The sequence below is a fragment of the Amblyomma maculatum genome, chromosome 8 (genome assembly GCF_055883805.1).
Source record: "Amblyomma maculatum isolate TAMU_Amacu chromosome 8, ASM5588380v1, whole genome shotgun sequence".
NCBI classification, from domain to species: Eukaryota; Metazoa; Arthropoda; class Arachnida; order Ixodida; family Ixodidae; genus Amblyomma; species Amblyomma maculatum.
In genome coordinates this window covers 27,340,108-27,365,894 of record NC_139351.1, presented here as the reverse complement: position 1 = coordinate 27,365,894, position 25,787 = coordinate 27,340,108, and the positions used below count along the sequence as shown (strand labels likewise).

At 43.2% G+C, this 25,787-nt stretch overlaps 1 protein-coding gene across 3 annotated transcripts in view; it reads left to right on the top strand.

Annotated features, from left to right (window-relative positions):
* LOC146180805 (uncharacterized) overlaps positions 1–25,787 on the top strand; it is an 80,532-nt gene that overhangs the window by 5,745 nt on the left and 49,000 nt on the right. For all 3 annotated transcript variants that reach the window (XR_014700120.1, XM_084576149.1, XM_084576148.1), the window contains exons 3-6: positions 15,468–15,529; positions 15,763–15,816; positions 16,594–16,692; positions 23,796–23,861. Coding sequence is in view for 2 of the 3 variants with exons in the window: in XM_084576149.1 (XP_084432275.1) it covers positions 15,468–15,529; positions 15,763–15,816; positions 16,594–16,692; positions 23,796–23,861 (281 nt within the window). In the remaining variant the exon portion in view is untranslated. The remainder of the gene's footprint in view (positions 1–15,467; positions 15,530–15,762; positions 15,817–16,593; positions 16,693–23,795; positions 23,862–25,787) is intronic.

The window sequence follows — 25,787 nt, the reverse complement described above, 5'->3', positions numbered from 1 at the left end:
GCTATGCATGAAACTTAAAGCAATTGGAGGCTTCCCAAGCTTATTTGAAGGAAGCACTCTTCTAAGTGAATGCTTGCACAGTGGTGGATGCTGCAACGAATTGTCTAACACACACTTCTTTTATTATGCCTGCCTGTTGCACAGGGGTATTTTCACTATGTGTACTAACATGTCAAAAGACAGAAATTTGAGCCAGGCATCAAAATAATTTGTAAACACATAAATGCAGAGCGTCATTTACTCGAGAAATAAGGATCGCTTGGCATTATTGTGGCCAGAAAGTCGATGTTTTTCTTTTTGGTACACAAGGGTTGAGGTCTGTCTGTCCAAGTCTTCGAAGATGCTTTCCATTTCAATAAACCCTTTCCTTACTGCAGTAAAATTGGTGATCTTTGGATGCTGTGCATGCAGAATTTATCCACCCATCATTTTGAAATTTTGGTCGTTTGAAATTATGTCATAGCATGGCTAATAAAGCTTTTTCCTTGATGACATATAAAGGAAAGGATGATATGTGTTGCTTACAGGGAGAAAATGCTAAATTGGAAAGACTGGCAGAAAAATTCACAAGGGGGCATACTTTTTCACAAAATAATTTCACAAACCCACTTCTTTTATTTAAAATGAATTTTTGAGCCTTTAAATTCGGTTTATCACGAATTCAATGAAATAAATATATATTAAAAAGCAAACTTTTGGGCACATCCTGATCTCTCGCGTTTGGCAGGTGCAGCGGGTTAACATTTAAGTGTCCTGAGAGTTCCAGTTTATTACTTAAATTGGCTGATGAGAAAATGTTTCTTATAGGCACTTAAATACACCTGGGGTTTTTTATTTGTCTTCATATCGCTCACTGGTTTAAAAAAAAAAGCGCTTTCTGCATGCTTTCCTTCTCTTTTTTTTTTTATTTTGCCGAAGCTCCTTAGCATCCTTTGGCTACGTATGTGAGCATTGTCCATCCAGCTTTGGGCCATAGTGCAGGACACTCCTAACGTTTTGCCAAGCACCTCGAGGACTTTCTTCCTTGTCTTATTTTCAGCATTGTAGCAGCCAACTGCATTGTCCCTGTCATCAGCTAGCAGAAATAGGTAGAATAAGCCCAATGTTGTAAAGCTGATGTGCAGTGGACGTATGTGTACAACGGTATTGTGAACGCATCTTGCAACAGTCGCTGAATAAGCCTGGTTTGAAGCTCTTCATTGTTTGCCTGTCGGCAAAATTAAGAATAGGAAAAAAAGAAGCTGACCAAGGAATTTCAGCCCAAAAATTATGTTGTACATTGAAATTGTTTATTTATTTATTTATTTACCATACTGGGTGAGCCCTTACGGGTTGTTACAGGATGGGAAATGAAAAAAAATATTACAGAAAAAAGGCAGTCATATTACAAGAAACACAAGTTTTTTTCTCGAAAGCCTTAGCTGAGTTGATGTTATGAAACATATGCGGACTCGTGTTACTAAATTCAACAGTCCCCACAGGGAGCATCTGTTAAAGCAGATGTTTGAGCATACTGTGCGACACCATGAACCCCAAGCACCCATGTTTAGCCGTGCGTGGCATCGCCTTGTCTAGGGAAAATGGGATCCTGGTGGTTGAGCCGATGCCGAGTGTTTGGGCTGTTAAGGCCCCTCGGCAGAGGCAACATACCACTTTGGCCTGCGCTTCTCACAGACGGCACCTTCGGCCTAACCCGACGGGGGGGAACCGGCAGCCGCCTCTTCCTATACCTCCCCTACATCTTTCAATTTCCTCTCTTCTGTCTTACCTGTCCTGTCTCTTCTTCTTTTCTTGCTTTTCCCATTTTTTTTTCTAGTGGCTAGGGTTAACCCTGTGTCTAACCACCCTGTGTTATGCCATATTTCATTATACAGTCAGGGTGTATGGCTGGCGTAGGCAGGACTGGCTTGCAAGTTCCTGTCCTGTCCCTTTGTTGGGCTCCGTGGTGGGTGGCCGCCACCCAGGCCGAACAACAAACTTACCTTTATGCCTTCTAGGTATATCCTCTAAAACTGATTGCCCCGACAAACGGAGGTGGGATGAAGTTACAGCGGGATTTTTCGAAAACCAAAGAAAAGCTAGGCTAAGTTTCATGTAATTCACTCCGAAGTGGAAGAAAAACCAACCTGAACATTGTCCCCATTCTTATTATCCAAATGTTTAACAAATGCCTTAGGCCCAAAGTATGCAAATGGAGACCTGCTTCTAGAGCTATGCCTTGAAGAGCAACAAGGAAAACTTGCCAACATCCAATCCCTTGGGGATGTCCCTGTGACCGTGACCCCACATAGATCTCTAAACACCGTTCGTGGAGTAATATCTGATTCTGACTTCCTTCACCTCACTGAAGAAATGCTATATGGCCGAAGTGTCGTGAATGTCCACAGAATCAAAATTCGAAAGGACAACAGAGAAACCGGAACAAAGCATCTGATCTTGACCTTTAATTCCAACACACTACCAGAGACAATAGAAGTAGGATACCTTAAAGTCGAAGTTCTCCCATATATACTGAATCTCCGAAGAGGCTTCAACTGTCAGAAATGCGGTCATGGGTTACAAAGCTGCCGTGGACACAAAACTTGTGCTAAATGGGCTTTAATTTAAAGAACATGTTATTGAAGACTGGAATGCTCCAGTTCTACACTGCGCTAATTGTGAAGGGGAATATCCATCATACTCAAGATCTTGACCATTCTGGAAGAAAAAGAAATCACAATAAAGACAAAAGAAAACTAATCACTCACACAGGCAAGAAAACGGCTGGAGAAAAGCAATCCATTCATTTTCACCGCAAGGACACACTACGCGGACATAGCACGCAGTGGCAGAGCGCCAGACCACAGCCTGGCACCTACCAAGGTATCTTCAGACCCCATGGAAGGGCCACTCAAGCTGCCTCGGGCAGACATAGCCAAGGCTGCTCTGCCAGCTCTTAAAGAAAGGCCTGCCGACTGCCGAGTCTGGAACCCACAAGGATTCCCCTTCCAGAAGGAGGGCCCTGGCTCGTTCATCTGTGGCATTGCCGTGGATCTGCAGTGCCTCCAGTGAGGCGGTGGACGTCACCCCCAACATGGCTGTGTTGCGGGGGCAGCTAAACTCGTTGAAAAAAAAGGGGAAACCGTAGGGTAACTCCACCCGAAACTAAATAACCTTTAATCCCCAACACACCACAATATGGCTTACATAATACAACGGAACTGTAGGTGTTTACTTGGAAATTATACAGACATCACAGACATACTTACATTAATAGCACCGACACCTTTGTGTCTTCAGGAAACTAACCTTGGTCCACAGAACGCAAATATCCTTAAGAACTATAAAACCTTCCGAACAGACCAAGAACAGGCTAACAGAATCTCAGAAAGTGTCGCAATAATAACACGAAGTGACATCCCTGGAAGAGAAAAAGCATTGAAAACAATCTTCGAAGCAGTGGCAGTCAACATAGTCAGCCGCAAAACAATAACAATATGTTCTGTATACCTATCACTACACCTAACCTTTGAAATCAATGACTTAGAACTTAGTACACAACAATTACCGGAGCCATACGTGGTAATTAGAGATTTTAACGGGCATTCTTCCTTTTGGGGAAGTGAACGTAACTGACACAAAGGTAAAATTATAGAGGATTATATATATTAACAAACAACATATGTCTGCTGAACACGGGAAAGCCCACATATTGCTGCCCCAGCTCGGGCAAAATGAGCTGTATTGATCTTGCTTTTTCATCACCATCCATTTTTAACAATTTTAACTGGGATGCTTTAGATGACCCTAGAGGGAGTGACCATTTACCCGTCATTTTAAAGTTATCATCCTCTGTACCCATCATCTCATCAAGGCTACGGCGTTGGAAGCTTCACCTCGCTGACTGATCAATTTTTAAACAAATACCACATTAGAAAAACAATACTCTGAAGAATTAAATATAGACTAAATAAATGAAAATCAGCAGAGCTATTCCGCAAACATCTGAACACGCAAGGAAAAATCACAAGATATGGTGGACGGATAAATGCAAAGCTGCTAGAAAGAAACAGAACAAAGTGTGGGGCATCCTCCGTCAATGCCCAACTGCAGAGAACTTGATTACCTTTAAAAGGCGAGGGCCAGAGCGCGGTACGTTTGGCAAAAGGCGGAGAAAACCTTGTGGCATCATTGTGTATCGTCCATAAACCGCTCAATTCCTGCAAAGAGAATGTGGGAACAGGTTCGAAAGTTCACTGGAGATTATAACCCATTTACTTTTCTAATGTTGACGACATCCGGAACACAACACTCGAAGAACAGGGTAACATTTTGGGCAAACATTTTTTCTAAAGTTTCGAGCTCTTCAAAGTATATACAGACACATTTCAAAAACACAAGGCAATAGCAGAAAAACAAAAACTTCCCTTTCGTGCAGGGTGCACAAATGAAGAATACAACAGGCCAATTACATTACAAGAACTAAATGCAATGTTATCCTCTGGTAAAAATACAGCACCAGGCCCAGACAACATACATTATGCTATGCTTGCACATCTGCCTGAAGCTGCCGTAGAGGCCCTGTTGAAATATTTTAATAAAATTTGGATAACTGAAATAATACCTGAGGCATGGAAAAAAAAGCAGTAAAAGTACCCGTCTTGACACCTGGAAAACCACCTACAAGCCTTGGCACTTACAGACCAAGAGCCCTATAGCCAGCTGTATCACAAAATCTTTTGAAAGCATAGTAAGCATCCGACTCACTTTTGTTCTTTAGTCTCGGAAACTGCTAGATATACATCAATGCAGCTTTAAAAAGGCATCTTCAACAATTAGTTGACCACTTGGTTCTCCTCGAGAACACAGTCTGGGAAGCGTTCATCCACAGACAGCATTGTATTGGGGTCTTCTTCGATCTGGACAGGGCCTACGATACCACGTGGAAGTTCGGTATCCTTCGTGACCTAGCACACCTAGGTATCTGCGGGAGGATGCTGAACTGCTTGAGTGACTTCCTGACAAACTGTACATTCAGAGTCCATCTAGGCGTAAAATTCTCCATGACATTCACACAAAAGAACAGTGAGCCCCAAGGATGCATTGGTAGCACAACTGTATTCACAATAAAAATGAATTCCATAGCTAAAGTAATTCCAAAATCCATAATGTATTCTGTTTATGTAGATGACCTCCAAACAGCGTGCACTTTTCCCAGCGTATCAACCTGCAGGCAGCAAATGCAGATGACTATAAGCATGCTGTTAAATTGGGCAGACAAAAATGGATTCAAATTCTCTCCACAGAAAACAGTAGCCGTGTATATCTTACTAAAACGAGTTTTACGAACTGATGCTACATTGTACCTGAACCAAACTTCACTACCGGTCAAGTTCAGTTCAGTCGTTCAGTCGTGTCCGACTCTTCGTGACCCTATGGACCATGTCATGCCACGCTTTCTGGTCAAACAAGAACATAAATTGTTAGATGTAACATTTTATAGAAAACTAACTTTTGTACCACGTATAAACAACCTGACGAGAAAAGCATTGTAGGCACTAAATGTACTGAAAGTGCTGTCAAGAAAATGCTGTTGATCTGACAGAGCTTGTCTATTACATGTCTATCATTCTTTGATGCGATCAAAGATGGATTACATTCAGAGGTATACTTCATGAGTAAGCCCACGAGTGTCCTTCGTAGAGGCATCCCTGTTGGCACCACCGGGCAAGGCTGAAGCCATCCACAAAGTATGTGGATGCCAGTAGGGCCCAACTCGTGCCACGAGTACCAATATTTTGAAAGGAAGACATGGAGAAGTGTCCGGAACCAGAACAATAATTCAGCAGTAAGCCATATTGGGCAAGTTAGTCTACATTCATTCTGAGGTTTAGCACAAAACAGAGAAGAGATTGAGGCAGGGGTAAAAAACAGTGTCAGTCAACACTTTTGTTGTGTTTTTGGAATATGCACTCGTGAGGTTAAAACATGAATCAAAAAATGATTTTAAAAATTTATCGAACCCCTCCATGCGCGACTTCATTAAACATTTATCTAATTCCATTGTGTTGCTGCCTGTGGTTTCACAAGAAGTAGCACTTTGTATTGGTAAAATAAGAAACAGTGTTTCTGCAGGACTTGACTGCATCAAAGCTATACCGTTAAGTATGTATCAGCATCAATTTGCGACGTCCTAGCTTGTATTATAGATCTAAATTTCACCAGCGGTGTGTTTCCGAATGAACTAAAAGTAGCTCGAGTGTGCCCGGAATATAAAGGAGGAAATAGAAGTGAAGTTACAAATCATTGACCTATCTCCGTACTATCTGTGTTCTCCAAGGTATTCGAAGGAGCCATTCATAGCAGATTGGAAAAGTTTTTCAGTATTCATAATATTATTAACCCGTCCCAATACGGCTTTTTAAGGAATCGATCAACTGAACAAGCTTTGCTCACTGTCAAAGAGAAAGATATTGATAACGTTGAGTCCCAAGCATATACGCTTGGTCTGTTCTTGGGCCTCCGAAAGGCTTTTGATTGTGTGCAGCACGAATCTCTCTTAAGCAGACTGAATAGGCATGGAATACATGGTATTTTTGTGAACCTGCTTAGAAGTTCCTTGAGCAACAGACCTCATGTATGAAGGAGCACTGAAAACTGGGTAAAAGGGGTACAGCTCAGTTTGCAGGTCGAGCAAACGTTTCGACAAGTGCACTTGTCTTCGTCTGTGCAAAGCGAGCATCACTGATGATCGCTTTGCCCAGAGTTCAGTGATGATCGCTTTGCCTAGACGAAGACAAGTCCACTTGTCGAAACGTTGGCTCGACCTGCGAACTGAGGCGTACCCTTCTACCCTTATTCAGTGCTCCTTCATACCATGTAAATCATCTTCTTCCTCTCATTCTACCTAGACCTCATGTATGTAAGATTCAATAATTTTCTTTAAAATTCCCTTGTGGTTTACCCAAGATGTGCCACAGGGATCTATTTTAGGCCCACTTTTGTTTTTGGTTTACATAAACTATGTTTGTGGTGTACCTGACTCATCAGATTTGGTCATGTATGGCAATGATACAAATATATTTTTCACAGTCCGAACTTTGCCAGATTTAGACACTACTGTAAATGATTACCTGGTAAGGTAATTATTTCTGTAAATCTGTAAGTACTGCAGAAAACCACTCAGAAGTTTCTTTTCGGTGTCTGGTTCAATGAATACTTATCCTGGAATACACATATATATTCTAAACTTGCCACAGGTCTTAGCAGAACTGCTGGTGGTCTTCTACAGGATCAGCAATCTTTTACCTGCTTCACTGAACGTACCTATGTATTATGCTCTATTTATTTTTTTTTTTTGTGTGATGTGGTGTGGGGCCCCACAACTTCTAGCAATTATCACAAGCTTTTGATTTTGCAAAAAAAAAAAAGGCACTCCTCGAGCTATTGAGGGTTATCACGGCAGACCAGGAAACTTATCAGCGTCACCTCTATACCAAAAGCATAATCTTAAAGCTAACCGAGTCTACACATACTGCCTAATTGTTACAACACATCCATGGCAATAGGCTGTTCTCTGTTTCTGCTACCAGACTTCCTAGTAAATACTCTCTCACGCAACGCAAACATAGTCCCAAAAGCAAGGACAAATTACCGTAAACATAAGCTTAATTGCCAGATTCCAGCTGTTCTTCATAACTCATCCCTATTTTCCATGTTTCATCTCTATAAAGGCAGATTTAAAAAAGGCATAAAAAAGCAGTTCATACACTCTAATCTGAACTTGTTGTTTCTTTGTTTTTTGTCTTTAGCAAATTCAAATTTTTATCATAAATTATGTTACTGTATGACTTTTTCATGTTTTTTTTTTTGCTCTGCATTCTTTTATTTTGAGTGTATAGTGTGCTTTATGCTCTTGTGTGCAATTTCTTTACTGATCCCCTTCATGGATCACTGCATTGTCGTGGCGGAGGGGCTTGCGAAACTCGATGAAGTCGTGAGCTCTGCTGTGTAGGGCCACCCAAGATAGACAGGTCACGGCAGAGAGTTCTGACAAAATGTGATTCACTGGAGAAGGTAATGGCAACCCACTCCAGTATTTCCTGCCAAGAAAACCCTATGGCCAGTCACAATACCATTATCGATATGGCGCCGGAAGATGAGCCCCCCAGGTTGGAAGGCGTCCCACATGTTACTGGGGATGAACAAAGGGCGATTCCTAGTAGCTCCAGGACGAATGAAGCGGCTGGGCTAAAGCCAAAGGGACGCTCAGTTGTGGATGTGTCGGGAAGCGACCGGAAAGTCCGATGTTGCAAGGAGATATATCACATAGCAACATGGAATGTAAGGTCTATGACGCAAGGTAAACTGGATATCGTCAAGCGAGAAATGGACAGATTGAACATTGATATCTTGGGTATCAGCGAGCTCAAGTGGACCGGAATGGGAGAATTTAACTCCGGCGACCATTATGTCTTTTATTGTGGGCACGAATCCAAGAGAAGGAATGGGGTCGCTCTCATAGTAAACAGAAGAATGGGCAAAGCAGTGCTAGGGTACAACCCCAAAAACGACCGAATGATTTCACTTCGGATCCAAGGTCAGCCTTTCAACATAACAGTTATCCAAGTCTATGCACCGACCACTGCTGCTGAAGAAGCTGACGTTGAGAGATTTTATGCGGACCTACAATGCCTTTTAGACCGCACCCCATCATCAGACGTCGTTTTTCTTATAGGAGACTGGAATGCTAAGGTCGGTAGTGAAGAAATATCCGGAATTACAGGCAAGTTCGGTCTTGGTGAGCCAAATGAAGCTGGGCAGAGGCTAGTAGAGTTCTGTCAAGAAAACAACCTGACCATAGCGAATACTCATTTTCAACAGCACAAGAGGCGCCTGTACACATGGATTTCACCGGACGGTCTGTACAGGAATCAGATCGATTATATTATTTGCCGGCAGAGATGGAGAAGCGCTATACAAGCAGTAAAAACAAGGCCTGGGGCCGATTGTGGCACCGATCATCAGCTTCTTGTTGCCAAAATTAAGCTTCGATTGAGGAAAACGCAGAAAACTAGAAGGCCTTTCAGGTATGATCTGGATCAGATTCCATTAGAATATGCTGTGGAAGTGAGGAATCGATTTCAAGAATTAGATCTAGAAGACAAAGAGCCCGAAGAGATGTGGACTGATGTTCGTGATATAATACAAGAAGTTGCTACTAAGGTAGTTCCAAAGCAAAAGAAATGCAAAAAAGCAAACTGGTTATCTGAAGAGGCTTTGCAAATAGCTGAGGAAAGGAGGATGGCAAAAGGTATGGGGGAAAGAGAAAGATACAAGGTTCTCAATGCGGATTTTCAGAAAATAGCAAGGAGAGATAAGAATGCCTTCCTGAACATACAGTGTCAAGCAGTTGAGGACAACAGCCAATTAATTAACACAAGAGCTCTGTATAAGACAATCAAGGATATCAAAGGAAGCTTCTGTGCTAAGCTGGGCGTGATAAAGGACAAACGAGGCAAGGACCTCACTGAAGCCTCAGAGATAAAAAAGAGGTGGCAGGAATACACAGAAGAACTGTACAAGAAGGACCCGGATGTGCAAACCCAACATAGGACGGTTGTGATTACTGATCTCGAGCCGGGCATCCTGAAGAGTGAGATTGAATGGGCCTTAGCCAGCCTTGCTAAGAACAAAGCTAGCGGAATTGATGGTATTCCAGGTGAGTTGCTTCAAAACCTCAACCACGACGCTGTTAACACACTGCATACATTATGTCAAAAGATTTGGACAACCCTGCAGTGGCCACAGGATTGGAGGAGGTCAGTTTACATCCCCATTCCAAAGAAAGGCAGTGCCAAAGATTGTTCCAACTACCGCACGATCGCGCTTATTTCGCATGCTAGCAAGGTGATGTTAAAAATCTTGCAAGGTAGGCTGCAGCAGTCTGTGGATCGGGAGCTTCCGGATGTGCAAGCTGGGTTTCGCAAGGGCAGAGGAACTAGAGACCAAATTGCCAACCTTCGCTGGATCATGGAAAAAGCAAGAGAGTTCCAGAAACCCATTTACTTCTGCTTTATTGATTATGCGAAAGCGTTTGACTGCGTAGATCACAGCAGATTGTGGCAAGCTCTCCAAGAGATGGGAGTTCCAATTCACCTCATCTGTCTCCTCAGGAACCTTTATGAAGGGCAAGAGGCCACAGTCAAAACTGGGCATGGTCTTACTGATTGGTTTCCGATTGAGAAAGGGGTGAGGCAAGGCTGCATACTGTCGCCCTGCCTATTTAACCTATATGCAGAGTGCATCATGAGGAAGGCCGGTCTGGACGAGTCTTCAGCTGGAGTGAAGATTGCTGGAAAACGTATCAACAACCTTAGATATGCGGATGATACCACTTTAATGGCAGAAAGTGAAGTGAAACTCAAGAGACTTCTGATGCGCGTACAAGAAGAGAGTGAGAAGTTTGGGCTTAAACTGAACATTAAAAAGACGAAGATCATGGCGTCTTGCCCTATCAAGTCCTGGAGCATCAATGGGCAAGAAGTGGAAGCTGTGACAGATTTTCTGTTCTTGGGCGCCAAGATTACCTCGGAAGGAGACTGCAGCCATGAAATTAGGAGACGCCTGCTTCTGGGAAAGAGAGCAATGGTTAGCCTTGACCGCCTAGTAAAGAGCAGAGACATTAGTCTGCCAACCAAGATCCGTATAACCCGTGCTATGGTCTTTCCAGTTGTGATGTATGGATGCGAGAGTTGGACTGTGAAAAAGGCTGACCGCCGAAGAATTGACGCGTTTGAATTGTGGTGCTGGCGAAGACTCTTAAGAGTTCCTTGGACTGCCAGAAGATCAAATCAGTCGATATTGTCGACCATAAACCCTGACTGCTCATTGGAGGGTCAAATTCTAAAGTTAAAGCTCAGCTACTTTGGTCATCTGATGAGAAGAGAGGAGTCGCTGGAGAAAGATTTGATGTTGGGAAAGGTTGAGGGTCGCCGGAGAAGGGGTAGGCAGCGAACGCGATGGTTAGATGGCATTCTCGAGGCATTGCAGATGAAGCTATGTGATGTTAACAAGATAGTGAGAGACCGGAAAGCGTGGCGTGACATGGTCCATAGGGTCACGAAGAGTCGGACACGACTGAACGCCTGAACTGAACTGAATTTTATTATCATGCTTGCTATAATGCTCTGCTAGCACTTAATTTCCGTGCTGCCTGCTGCTGTGCACTGTATAAGGAACTGTGACCCTGTCGGGCCTAACCGCCTTTTGTCACAGTTCCTTCTTTCATTCTTGGAAGAGAAATAAAGAAGTGAAAGAGGTTAACACAAAGCAGACGAGTGACAAGAAGGCAGTTTTTTTCCTTATACCACTAAACCTCAGAATGAATGTAAGCCCATTTGGTCAATAGTTGGATGTAGGGATGTCTTTCATTATTGTTGAATAGTTGAAAATTTTAAACAATTTTTAAGGTGACCTTCTTAAATTCAGTATATATTTGGTGGTAGCAGACATGCTTGATCATATTCTAATTTACAGGCCTTTGCATATCCCCCAGTTGTTAGCTTAGCTTCTCATTATGAGGGTTTCTCGACAACTGTAACATGTAAGGCTCAAGGAGGTTGCAAACTGGCCACGGTAGCTGCATGAAGGCAGAGTGCAAAGGTGTATCTTGTGCTGAGTTCTGAGTTCTATTCGACGCCCCACCATGTCTGAAATGAATCTGCGCGTCTTGACATGTTTGATATAGCCCCATACCGAGTGCACCTTTAGCACACAAAATGTCATCTCTTGCTGTCATTTGGATTTTAAGGTGAAAGCTTTTAATTGCACCTGAAACCGAAACTAACCATACCAATCAGGATTCTCCTTGTCTACCATGAGGAACATAGTTAAAAATAAATAAATAAATAAATCATGTCTGCACCGTGAATCGAGCCACCATCCCTTGAATCCCTAGCTGCGTGCTTTAACCTACTGTGCCAAGGCCAGGGCCATGAAACGCACATCAGCATTCTCCTTCACTACTGTGAGGATGATAATAGTGATGACAATGATGATATGATGACATTAGCAATGATAATGACGGTGCATTTAGTTGATAATGATAATGAGAGCAAACATGACGCACCAGCAACACTCCAGCTTTCGCATTTCTGCGGTGTAGATTTCACAGTCATCATCATCATCATCATCATCATCAGTCTAACTATACCCACTGCAGGGCAAAGACCTCTCCCATATTCCTCCAATTAACCCTGTCCTATGCCAGCTGCATCCACTTAGCATCTGCGAACTACTTAACCTCATCTGTCCACCTAACTTTCTGCCACCCCCTTCTATGCTTTCCTTCCCTTGGAATCCAGTTTGCCAACCTAAGCAACCATCAGTTATCCTCTCTTCGCACTACATGTCCTGCCCATGTACATTTCTTCTTCTTGATTTCCACTAGAATGTCAGTAACTTGAGTTATTTCTCTGAACCACTCTGCACGCTTCCCATCTCTTAACTTAATGTTACCCCTACCATTTTTCGTTCCATAGCCCTCTGCGTTGCCCTCAGCTTAAGTAGAATCCTCTTCGTTAGCCTCGACGTTTCAGCCCCATAGGTGAGTACAGGTAAGATGCAACTGTCGTATACTTTCCTCTTGAGTGATACCGGTAAGCTGCTAGTCATAATATGGAAGGGCTTGCCAAATGCGCTCCGTCCCAATATTTTTCTCCTAATTATTTCCCTTTCATGATTTGGATCTGGGGTTACTACCTGTCATAAGTAGACATAGTATTCGCCTACTACTTCCAGTGCTTCGCTACCTAAAGTAAACTGCTGTTCCTTCCCGAGGCTGCTAAACAACCTTAGTTTTCTGCATATTGATTTTCAAGCCTACCTTTTTACTTCTCCTCTCTAGGTTATCAATCACTCTTTGCAGTTCATCCCTCGAGTTAGTTAGCAAGGCAATGTCATCAGCAAACCTCAGATTACTGAGGTATTCTTCATTGCCCTTATCCCTAACTGCTCCCATTCCAAGTCTCTATAATACTTCCTCCAAGCAAGCTGTGAATAGTACTGGGGAGATCGTGTCTCCTTGCCTTACACCTTTCTTTATGGGAATTTCGTTTCTTTACGCAGAACTATGGTTGCTGTGCAGCCACTATATATATCTTCCAGTACTTTCACGTATGGCTCGTCTGCCCCCTGATTTCGCAATGCCTGCATCACCGCTGAGGTTTCAACTCAGTCAAATGCTTTTTCATAATCAATGAATGCTATGTATAAGGGCTGGTTATATTCCGAGCATTTTTCTATCACCTGGTTGATGGTATGCATATGATCGATAGTGGAGTACCGTGTCCAAAAACCTGCTTGATCCTTGGCTTGATTGCAGTCTAAATTTGTCCTGATTCTATACGCGATTACCTTAGTAAATACTTTATATGTAACAGACAGTAAGCTGATTGGTCGTTAGTTTTTCAGGTCCTTAGCATCCCCTTTCTTATGAATTAAGATAATGTTTGCTTTCTTCCATGGTTCGGGTGCTGTCGATGACACCAGGCACTGTGTGGCCAGTTTTTCTAGCACGATATCCCCCCCATCCTTCAACAAACCTATACAGTTACCTAACCCTCTCCAGCTGCCTTTTCCCTTTTCATAGTTTCTAATGCTTTCTTAACCTCATTTTCGTCACTGCCAGAACGTCTGACTGCTTTTCCCTACGGCCAATCTCATTATTGTCGTGACTACTTTGGCTACTGTAGAGATCATTATAGAACTCCTCGGCTGCCTTGACTATCTTGTCCATATTCGTGATGATGTTGCCCGCCTTGTCCCTTAGCGCATACATCTGATTTTTGCCTATGCCCATTTTCTTCTTCATTGCTTTAAGACTTCCCTCTGTTCTTTACAGCATGCTCAATTTTCTCCATGTTATACTTCCTTATATCGGCCACTTTGCACTTATTGATTAGCTTTGATATCTGCCAGTTTTATCTGGTCTGTCGGATTGGACGCTTTCATACTTTGGCGTTTCTTTACCATATCATTCGTCTCCTTAGACAGCTTACCGGTATCCTCCCTAACTTATCCTACCGCCTACTTCTACAGCACACTCATTAATAACATCTCCGAAATTATTGTTCATTGCGTGTAAGTTAATGTCGTCATCCTCAGTTAGAGCTGAATATCTATTCTGTAGCGAGATCCTGAACTCTTCTGCCCTCCCGCTCACCGCGAATTCGTTGATGAACTTCTTTCTTACTAATGTGTTTCGTTCCCTGTTCAGATTTAAACTAATTCGAGGCCTTACCATCCTGTGGTCACTGCATCGCACCTTCCCGATTACCTCTATGTCCTGCACAACAGCTCGGTTAGAACACATTGTGAAGTCAATTGCATGTTTAGTCTCCCCGTTAGGGCTTTTCCATGTCCACTTCCGGTTCTTCCGTGAAGAAGGTGTTCATTATTCTTAATTTATTGCGCTCTGCACACTCGACTAGTAACACCCCTTTGCTATTCCTAGAACCAATGCCATAATCACCCACTGCCTGATCTACCTGCGTTTTCCTTACCTTGGCATTAGTACAGTGTACTGCGTCTTTCCTTTCTGCATTGCTGATTCTACATCTTCGTAGAAGCTTTCAAGTGCCTGTTCATCATGACTACGTGTAGATGTGTAGGTCTGTACAACCTTCAGTTTATATCGCCTATTAAGCTTAATTACAATGCCTGCCCCCCTCTCACTAATGCTATAGAATTCATCTATATTAATGCTATACAATTCATCTATATTACCAGCTATATACTTATTGACAAGGAAACCTACTCCTAGTTCTCGCCTCTCCGGTAAACCTCAATAACGCAGTACATGCCCATCGTTCAGTGCAGTATATGCCTCATCCCGCCTCCTAACCTCACTAAGCCCTATGATATCCTATTTCATACATACCCCTTAGTTCCTCTAACAGCACTGCTAAACTAGCTTCACTAGCTAGGGTTCTAGTGTTAAGCGTTGCCAGGGTCAGTTTCCAATGGCGCAGCCTGTCCAGCGGAGCCAGAGATTCTTAGCACCCCCCGCTGCGTCACAGGTCTGACCGCCATTGGTGACAGAGGGCCGGGGTTGTGTAGGACTAATCATGGGAGGTTGCGGCCAATTACTGCACCAGGGTGGCCAACTCCTGTTCTGATGAGGAAGTGCGTTGCCGAAGATGTTCACCGGCATCAGGTCGCACCCTAAACCTGCTTATGCAATTTCATCGACATGCGGATTTGTTTTTTTGTTTTTTTTGATCCAGTGAAGAATTGCACGGCACCGAAATTTGAACCACGGTCCTCTTGCATGTAAGGTCGATGTTTTGCCTCTATGCCATCGTTGCACCTCACAGTGCTCTTGGAATTTTTATATGTTGCATATTACGGGATGTGGCCACTAAACAGGAGCATTATGCTCTGTAGCAACATTCCCATTAAACATTCTTCTCAACTTCTATGTGCAGGTTCAAACCACTATGGCATTGCTGGCTTCTACAGTACAATGGCAGCTTCAAGGGGCATGATTGTGAGAAACATTTTCATCTTTTGCTATCTGTTCTTGCAGGTTTCCGTTACCTCTGTTTGCTTATTTTCCGAACCTCTTTGATCTAAGGTTTTATTCTAACAAACAGCGATTCATCTTTTTTCCTTTCATTGTGTTCTTGGAGAGGGAGCAGGTTGGTGACGAGACATTTTCAGTTCCACACACCCACTGTGATGCCATGGATAAGTTGCATGTCTATCTCTGTTCTGTTCCAGGGCATGTCTTTCACGAATGCATCTCCACTGGTGGCTCCATCTGGAGGAAGAAAGGTTGGATCCTTGATTTTGCTCATTACTAGTCTCTTTTGAAGCTACACATTGTGATCTTACAGTAGCTGTTGGTGTGCGTTGCAGACTTCTTGTCTGGCAGCGTGTGCAAATCATGTAATTGGTTAATTATGGGCTGCTGTCTCTGAGGAGGAATTCGTAGTCCTGGAACATCTCAGAGCTAGATCTATCAATAGCTTTCTCTGCACATTGATGTAGCTTTGTGTACGTGATGGGAATGCCAGTTATTGATGGTAACATTTTTTTGTGTGTGTTTATGCTGACACTATTACGATGACGATCAGGAACTGGAGAAAATAAGGACCATATATTGCGAAGAAAATGGCTGTTTGCATTTGGGAAGATATAAATGAGCTAGCCGAATATTTTGTCAAGATGTGCAAATGATGTATTTGCTGCCTTTTGTTGTTCCAGCTAAAAGCTACTTTTGTTTACTTTAACTGATGTGCTTCTTTAACGTCTGGAACTGATAACAGTAATACTGATTTGTGGCTGATTCATCGGTTGTGTAAGCTACCATGAATAATCTATGTGGAAAGCAACATACTGGGTTATGTGATTAAGGGAAATGCAACATGATTATATAGAAATGCTGAAAACTGTCATATCTCTCGAAGTAGGTGCCCTTAAAATTTTGAGAATTTTTTTGTTGAGATGCAGGAGAGCGTCTTACGTGCACTAAAATAATGTGCATTTTCTTTGAAGTTCGTTGGTAGGCGTATGTAATGCGGTTGAGGAATTGTGTGTTTTGGTTTGCAGAAATTCCTGGGGACAAACCCAATCAGTGTGGCTGCCCCTGGAAAGGACGGTGACTCCTTTGTCCTTGATATGGCTACCTCAGCTGTGGCACTTGGGAAGGCAAGTAGAATGCTCGATTATACGTCAGTAGAACAGCCAGCAAAATTGTTAGGGGAGCCTTCACATGAATGACTAGAAGGAGCAATTTACTTTAAAACATTCTGCACGTTTCTTTTCCTTTGCTCTTTTTTTGTAAGCATTAGTACACATCTCGCTTCTTTGAAAAGAGCAATTTAAAAAGCATCGTGCTTTGCCATTTCTTTTGAATACATTGTATTCATGCTCATTCTTTTCTCGGTTGGCACCATATCTTCGAGTGGACAGTATTGCATGGAACCTAAGGAAAAAGAAAAGGGAGTGGTGTGCACAAGTAATCGATCTTGCTGGGAGTCAAGTTTATATAGTGGGACAAAAAGCTAACCTGCAATAACTCCCAATAATTTAGATAGTCTGGACAGACTTAGCTTTCTTTGCTTACTGACTCGGCACATGCAAACTTCGCTTCTAAGCACACACATTGTTTTGAACAGTGCAAAAGGAATCTTTACTTTATGCCACTTGTCATCTCTTTTACATTTGTTTTCCTCACTGTGTATATCAGTTGTGCTTAGCAACTCTAGACAGTGGGCACGAAAAGAAGAAAAGATAAGAAATATCCCTGAAAGTTAGCTATTTTTGTATAGTTCACATGAGTACACTGATTTCATGGAGCTTTTATTGGAAAAAAACAAATCTTTTTATTGTAATAATAAAAATCCCACACTGTGAGGAGCAGACTCTTGCAGGGAATTGCTTCTAGTCCTTTAAAAATGGAGTCAAATGCCATCAATCTTGACATCTCAGAGTGGCACACGCGGTTGTTTTCTCACAGGCTGTTTTTGTCCTTTTTCTCTGCGTAAATATTTTTTCACAAATAAATTGCCAGAGCCTATGAAAAGTTTTCGATTCCTCAGACATTTATTTGAAGAAACAGCTTATTCTTCCATTAGGGCAATTTGTTAGCACTCTATTATTTGGATCATTCTCACAGTGTGTTGTGCATATTATGAAGATTCCTCCATGTTAGCGTGTCTAATCTCATGAAAAAATATCGGAAAGTATATTTCAAGTTTTGTGAATGAGGGTACGGCCAGGTGAGAAGCCACATCAAGCATTGTCACTATGGGAGAGGGATCACGGCATGGGTACAACCGCAACCGTACCACATGAGACATGAGATGTATTTTTGCGGAATTCTTCCCAGCCCCCTTGATAAGGAGCATGCTGGGAAGGTTGAGCTCTGCATCTCCTCAGACAGTAAGAAACGATGGAGAAAGAAAACAAACATTAAGAAAGGTCTTTGAAAGCTGGTAACGGAGCAAGAAAATGTTATTTGCCTGATATTCCTACTGAATCACTGCTGCAATTCTGCAAATATAAGAAAGGTGTTTTCTTATAATTACATTTTTCAACTTCAGTGTACCTTCGTACCATTTGTTAAAAACTGTTCTATACTCACATTTTCCACATTGCATTTCACTCTGTCAACAATGTTTGAGCCTAAATCATTAGGAAACTATTATGTATGTAGTGGACTCCTGCCACATTTGTAGAAGGGGGCAGGACCGAGAATCGTCTCGCTGGCGGTTTACACAACTGGACGTGCATTAGCATAGCCTCCAAGATCACCCCCCCCCCCCCCCCCCCCTGCGCATGTTCCATTCGGCTAGAGAGAATGTAAGAGCGCACCGCAGTGTTCGCTACCTGTGCGTCAAGTATTCCGCTGTAGCTTGGCACAAAACGATAAAACATGAGTTTCCTTAGCATGCACTCAAATCAGTTGAGCTGCTAGCTTTAAAATGCCATAGGCAAGGCGGTAGCCAACAATTTCGTGATCATTAACATAATATGAGGCCCACATGCGCAAAATTAGACAGCGACTGCCCGAGGCTCAGCCTGCTCTGGCGCTCAGTGTTGCGGTTCCGCGTCTTTTTCTTTTTTTTCACCAGTCTATTTCTTTAATATTTCTTTTCTTCCGTGCATTTACGAGTTCATTAACTCACTAAACACATTGTTTACAAGTGTGGCAACTTACATAAACATCCGTTGCATGAATACAATTTCTTAATGATTCCGCAAAATTATACTGACTTGGATGCATTGCACGATAGCCCTTTTTTTTTTCGTGCAGTTTCAAAGCAGCCTTGGAAGATCGGAAGCACTCAAGTTCGATTGAGGTGAAGGGTGACCGTGGCACGTTCAGGCACCTCTGCTGTCATATGAGTATATGCGAGGTTTTGAGAAGTGATCCCATTAATAAACGGATCAGCTTATATACTCGAAAGCGAAGAACAGCTATTACGTACCTTATTTGTAAATTACGGGGCCCATCATAGCATGAAGGTGCACAATTATCACGCGTGTTGTCGCTTATTTCTTGTTTTCACTTTTTTGCATATGCTACAGACTTATGAAATGCTTTTTTTTTTACTCCTATGCCTACACACCCAGAGGATCCAGCCGAGCAAGTGGGCTGAAACGAATAATGCTTACACTAGAATAATGGCACAGGGGGGTGAATAAGACTGTCATCCATGCCTCCTACACTAGTTAACAAGTTTTCATTACACTATCAATGATATGCAAATACTTATAAGAACATTTTTGGCATTAAACCTCCGCCAGTTGCAATGAAACTAGCCACCTTCTGAACTAAATTACAAAGCAAACAATGGGGGCAATTTAAAAAGACACGTTTTTTGTATTTACAAAACTCATGAGATGGACAGTGAGAAACAACGTGGGCAAGCACAATCAAGACACAATCATTCGCAAAGCTAAAACTCTCCAGACTAAGCACGCAGCCAGCACTTTGCGGTGCAGCTGCTTGCTCAGCAGCTTTTATGGTAAGTTGCTCGATCAGTTGCTGTTTTTCCTAGGTTAGTAAGGTATGGCTTTACAAACTTTACTAACTGAAACAAAAACATTGATTAAAAATAAGGCTACAACGGCTCTTGAATGCTTCAATAATAAAAAAGATGCTATACATAAGAAGTGAGGAAAATTGCTCACATCTAATAGTGTCTTGGCACAAGTTTTTCACAGTTGAGGAGCACCATGACATACCTCGATGGTAGAGCAGAGGCACCTGGTGCAGAAGACTCTAGAGTGGAGGAGGCAGGTGCATAATATAGCCTGCAATATATACAGAATAGTGTTGAATAAACTGTGAAATAAATTTTTACTTTTCTGTTTTATGCTAGCAGAAATGAAATCAGCGATGTGGTTAACATAAGCAAGAGGCTTAATTTAAGCACGAAAAAAACAGCAGAACTTAAAGCTGGGGCTCACGACAATCTTGCAGAGCATTAATATGAATTTCATAAACCTTTAAACAACAGCACACTACTGTCACTTTGGGAGCAGCTAGCATCCCAAGAGAATACACGGGTACTTAAAAAAAAAAACCTTTCAGTGCGAAGTATCTATCTCCATGTTGAATGTGGCTGCCCTCACGTCTAGACAGTCATTTCCTCCTGTCATCTGTTGCATAACACTGAAAAGCAGCTCAACTGGTCACTGGAAAAGTTTCTGGTCAGGACGTAGAAGTAGCCACTGTAAAGAAGGTGCCTCATCACACAAAGCACAGTAGACTTGCTAGTGAGTGTTAAAGCTTCGTATGCTTCAGAGTTGAGGAACTTCTTCCCATGCCTCTTGCAAGCATTACGCAAATCCTCCAGATAGCACGGAAACACATCTTCGAGCCAGAGTAGGCATTCATCCTGACACAGAAGAATTGCATCTTGTCAGCATCTCTTTGGGGGATGTGAGCAGTTCTGTTTGATACATTGTGAATTTCAAACCACTTCTGCATGACTTTCAAAAAAAGATGGTTGCTCCACAATCTCTGAACTGTTCTGCTTGGACATTATATGCTGGGTGCTCCTTCAAACATGACAGTGCAGCGATTACTTCAGTGGAAAATATTTCTACTGCCCTGCCTACATGCATTTTTTCAAAATTTGAACTCTCCACATGCTTTTGTGTCAAGAAATGAACAGGCTTGATGACTTCATTTTTTTTGCATCTCGTACAGATCCTTAACAAACTTTCCTGCAATCGGGGAAGTTCGATCTGTCATGTCACCCTCCAGAAAAAGGTTTCTAACATTTTTTATGATATGACACTGATCGAATGCCAAAAACGGCTTTCTTTCTGCAGAGCAAGGGTGAAGTACGACAGGCTTCAAAGAGCCATTTCCCAAGTGGCGCATTATTGTGACATTGATTTTGTGATTGCCAATCACAATACAAAGGACTTTTAGGCCACACTTCTTGACCTCTACGAGGACGTGCACTGTCAGCTGGTGAAACAGCTTCCCACTGAATCGATTCGTGAAAAAGAAACCACATGGTGTTCTATATGACTCTGACAAGCTTTTTGCCATGAAACACAGTACTTTGCTTGCAAGAACAACGCTGGTGGTGTCGCTTCCTATTCCACTCTTCTTTTGCTGTTTGATGGTCAAAAAAAGAGTCCATCTTTCTGTCATATATGTACATAGAGCTATCGGCCATTTTGTCAAGCACAGGAGAGCATAGTCGTGCTTCGTTTTTTAATTGTCTTGCTTCCTCATTCAGGCACTCTTTCATCAAGGGAGTGACTCCACTCTCACTGTTTGATTTTCCAACGTAGCAGAGGAGGGTATTTTTTTGACTGAAGTTTAAGCAAGCGATGCGCTTTGGACGACATATAATACAGCACCACGCACTCTCTCACAAAGTCTGCAGACCACACTGGCTTTTGTGTGGCAGCGCTGACCAGTTGCTCAATCAAGCAATCTTCAAGGGAAAATTTGGCAGCCCCTGTCCTCTTCAAACATTTATTCAGAGAATGCAGTGCGTGGTTTTGAAATTAAATTAATCATTTCCTTAGATTTTCGTTTTCTCTTTGGAGCTTTCGCATGGCATCGTTCTTGCGAAAGAGCTGCACTCTCAGCAATTTATTTCTCTTGCATCGCACTGGTTTCGTGAGAAACCAGCGCTTGTCTGTGCTGCCAAGTCAACCACCAGAGGCTGTCCTTCCATTCCTTCTGTGTGCTCGGACGGACTTTCTCGTGCAATGGCAAAACAAGGTAGAACCTGCCTTTCTGAAGGGTAATATTCTGAATGCATGGCAGTTGTCAAAGAAGAGCTTGCATTTTCTTTCCTAGTTTCTCCCTTTTGAGGCTTCGTTTCTTTAAAAGGTACGTCTGTTTGCATCCTTTCCAACTTTCGTCGTTTTTTTGGCGGCTGAGGTTGCATGTATAATGGGTAGACTGGAAACACGCTTGGAACTGCCCCTGGGTTCAGACGTCGTTGCACTGGGGAGACTGATTGATAATCAGAGTCCAAGAAATGTAGGCTACAAAACTGCTGCCTGACTTGTCATTTGGCACAAAGTCTTTCCGGGATATTGCCTTGAGCCATGCTTCCCGCTGACCTTCGTGAACAGGGATCGGATGTGCACAACAGCACACAACAATATGTCATTGCTCTAGAAGAAAAAGGAGTGCACTTCGCATAAGTGATTACAATGACGACCTAAAGTGCTGTTTAATCGTGAACATATGCTGGATCTCTTACTGCAGTGCAGCATTGACCAAAGAAGGAATAGTTTGTTTTCGATGGCTTAGCTCATGCCGTTTACAAGCAAGTACAGAAGTCTTAGAATTAAGAAGGAGGAGGAAAACAAATGTCACGATTCACCACACTGCAACAAGACCTTGCAACTAAGAAGCACGCATGCCTTTGTCCACTCGGGCATATGCTCATGACGCTGATTGACTGCCGGCTTGATGAGTAACCATTAGGCTCTCAAAGACTACCACCCACACGAGGTAGTCTTGACAACTAACCGTTTCGCAAGCAAATATAACTATCTACACGAGCACAATGCGTAAGTTCACATTAGAACAGAGCGTATTATGTGAATGCAGCAAGAACATCAACACTCCACTTCTCTAGTGAACTGAACACCTAAATTGCGAAACATTTCAAACATGCATTGCAGTCAGTCCTTGCTCGGGAACCAGTGAAAAATTCAAAGCTGCATGACATGCTCGAAAAAAAACTTGCCATCAATGTATACGTGCAAAAACGAAAGAACTGCCAGCGTAGATATACCACGAATGGGCTGGAAGATGCATAAATGTGCACTGCCACCTGGTGGGGCCTGGAAGAATCGACAAACTTACAACATTTGGCTGGGGCACGCGCCAATTGGAACGGCCGGAGAGAAACGTGCGCGGGAGTGATCTCGGAGGCCATGACATTAGGAGCTACATGGTAATTCTCAGACCAAGCTTGTAAAGTTGTGCTGTTGTGCTGCCAGTCTGAATAATATCCCTGCTGTTTTGCTGGGTCTAGCGACAAGTTTTATCAACAGATATAACTAGCTCAAAGCTGTAATCAGATAAAGCTCAAGGATGAATATTCCAAATGGTTCCCTAGAAGGAATGACTTGGACTAATGGCACCAACCTGTTGTCATGACATTGTGGTTGATCACGTTACACCTTTGAGCAGTTGTGGCAGGTGGGAGGCATTCAATGATGTCACAGGAGTAAGTCGTTGTCATTAGTTGGTGTTATCCTCTGAGGTGCATTGCTCAGAAGTCCTGTGTTGTATCTGATTGCATAAACTTAAACTTTGGCGAATGTTTGGTTTTTATATAAGATTGAATGTGTCAAAATGACTTGCATTACAGAGGAGGCTCTGGCAGGTGTTCGCAGGTGCAAATAAATGTTCAGGCATTGCTCTAGCAGCAAAGAATCAAAGATGAACAATCAAAATGAAATGCTAATGATAAAACAGAAAGGTCGTAGCTTCAGACAGCTCAATACTAGCACAGGGTCTCTGTTCCGAGTTTACATCATTATCGGTCTCCCTGACCTGTAGTCATTCGATTGGTGGAAATGCCGGAACTGGAATTCGTGGCATCCAAACTGACGTCCAGTTCTGGTGTTTCCACTAATCAAGTGGCTTGAGGTCAGGCAGACAGCCACACCTTTGATAACAATGCAAACTCGGAATACTACCGCAGGGCCTCATGTTTTTGTGTTTGTAGCTTCTCCAAAGTAGGCATGCCTGCCTAGATTCAATTTCTTTGTCACCATGCTATAACTGGCCACACTTTTTGTGACAGGTTGAGCTTCAGCACCGGAAAGGGGAGCAGATTCCATCTGGTTGGGCAACAAACAGCCGTGGGGAGGTGAGTCTGAGGCATTCAAGCTGTGTGCTTCGTGGAACATTTCAGCACAATTTGCTTTTTAAACTGCCTAAATTCAACCTTTTCCCACTTTGGCAAAAAATTGTTAATAACGAAGAAGCATTTGTTGCATCATAATTCCTTACAAAACATGCAACTCACTGCCAACTGGCTAACAATGTATAGAGTAAAAGACTAGTGGTTTTGTTTATAACCTCTTGAAAAATATGACAGTTCTACGTATCTGTAATGTTGAGTATAAAACTGGCATTTGGTCAATTTAACCTTCAACTTGGAATCATTGCACGCATGCTACTAGTGACAGGTTCCTTGTAGTGATCATGGATAGATGGATGGAATATAGGAGCGTCCCCTTTGAAACGGGGTGGTAGCAGTAGCTATCATGCTCATTTTTCTCCATATATCTTAATTATTGATTTAGAATGGTTAACTAAACCATCATTCTATTTATTAAATTTTGCTCCTACATTACTAACATTATGTCACCTCTGCTTTTAAGCCACCAATCTTCCAGCCGTTTTTTGCTAGTTTCCACCGCCGGTTTATTCACCCGGCCACTGTTATCTCTAAACCCCAGAGCTTCAGGAACAGTGATTGCGCCTGCATCAACTTCCGGATGGATACCATTGCATTCGAGTATAATATGGTCAATTGTTTCACTGGAGTTAGTGCTGTAGTGCAGCAGTGCCATCTGTGAGCCTAACGGAAAATAAAACCATGGGAGAAGCCTGCGCTGATGTCCGAAAGGTCGAGCCACATCTCGAACTATATTCGTTGAATTTAGATGATTATATTATCTCTTAGTTTGCTGGGCGTAACGATTATGCAATATGAAGGTATGAGAGGGCTCGGAGTTATGATGAGGCGAGTAGGGCCTCGGAGAATAAAGAGGTCTCAGCCTGCGCTACTAAGTAATATAGCGCAATATAGGAGGGCAGTTAAGTTATATGAGGCCTCGAGGAGAGGTTAAGAATGAAGAGGCAGAAACCTGCACAGAGAGTGAAGCAGGTTTGATAGGGAAGGGCAGCCGGGAGCCAAAGGAGTTCGTCGAGGCCCGGGGTTACTGGGAAGAGTAGGGTTAAACACCTACCCTTCGGTCACCTTGCCGTGGCCTATCGGAGTGAGCGTCGCGGCACTGGTTGCTACCAGAAGCCCTCACTGCTCCAATGGATCACGGCCGAGTTCGAGCAGCTTAGTGGGTCCGGCATTGCGGACCTCGGCGTTTACCACTACTGGTTTACCACTAGACAAGCCCTCGCTATACCCTCGCTTCCCTCAGTTAGCGCTCCGAGTGCAGTGGCACTGGTTTCATACCAGACGAGCCCTCGCTTCCCTCAGCTAGCGGATCAGCCCACTAGCGGCATGCAGTTGTTGTCACCCAGGCAAAGACCATGCCCCCTGTCAGAATCACGCTGCGCATTCCCTCAACAACAGTTGACCTACGTGTTCAATACTTATAGGGGAGAAAACCTGGGCCAAGGGGCGCTGCGCCGCTCTGTGCGTCAGCGCCCTCCATGGAGACCCCGTCAAAACCTCCGCGCAATGTGGCCGCGTCCTCTGCTCCCCGTCGCATCGAAAAGCATGCTGTCGTCTGCTCCGCGCTGCTTTCCAGCACGTGTTTGCGCGTGCGCGCTCGGTTGTTTCTCTCCTCCTCCGGCCGCGTTCTAACCGCCGTCGCGCTCCAACGGGGGGGGGGGGGGGGGGGACTGGAATGAAAAAGGAACGGTGCGCTTTTTCGCAAAACTCGTGTTGAAACGGTGGTTGTCGGCTTTTTTAATTTTTTTATTAGGTATCTCGTACCGCTCGTATCTCGCAACTCTGTTTGTAACTGGCGGTGCCGCAGCAGCCATCGCGGAACCAAGTCGGCCTTAAGAAACAGATATACGTCATTAATGCCATCACTTGGCG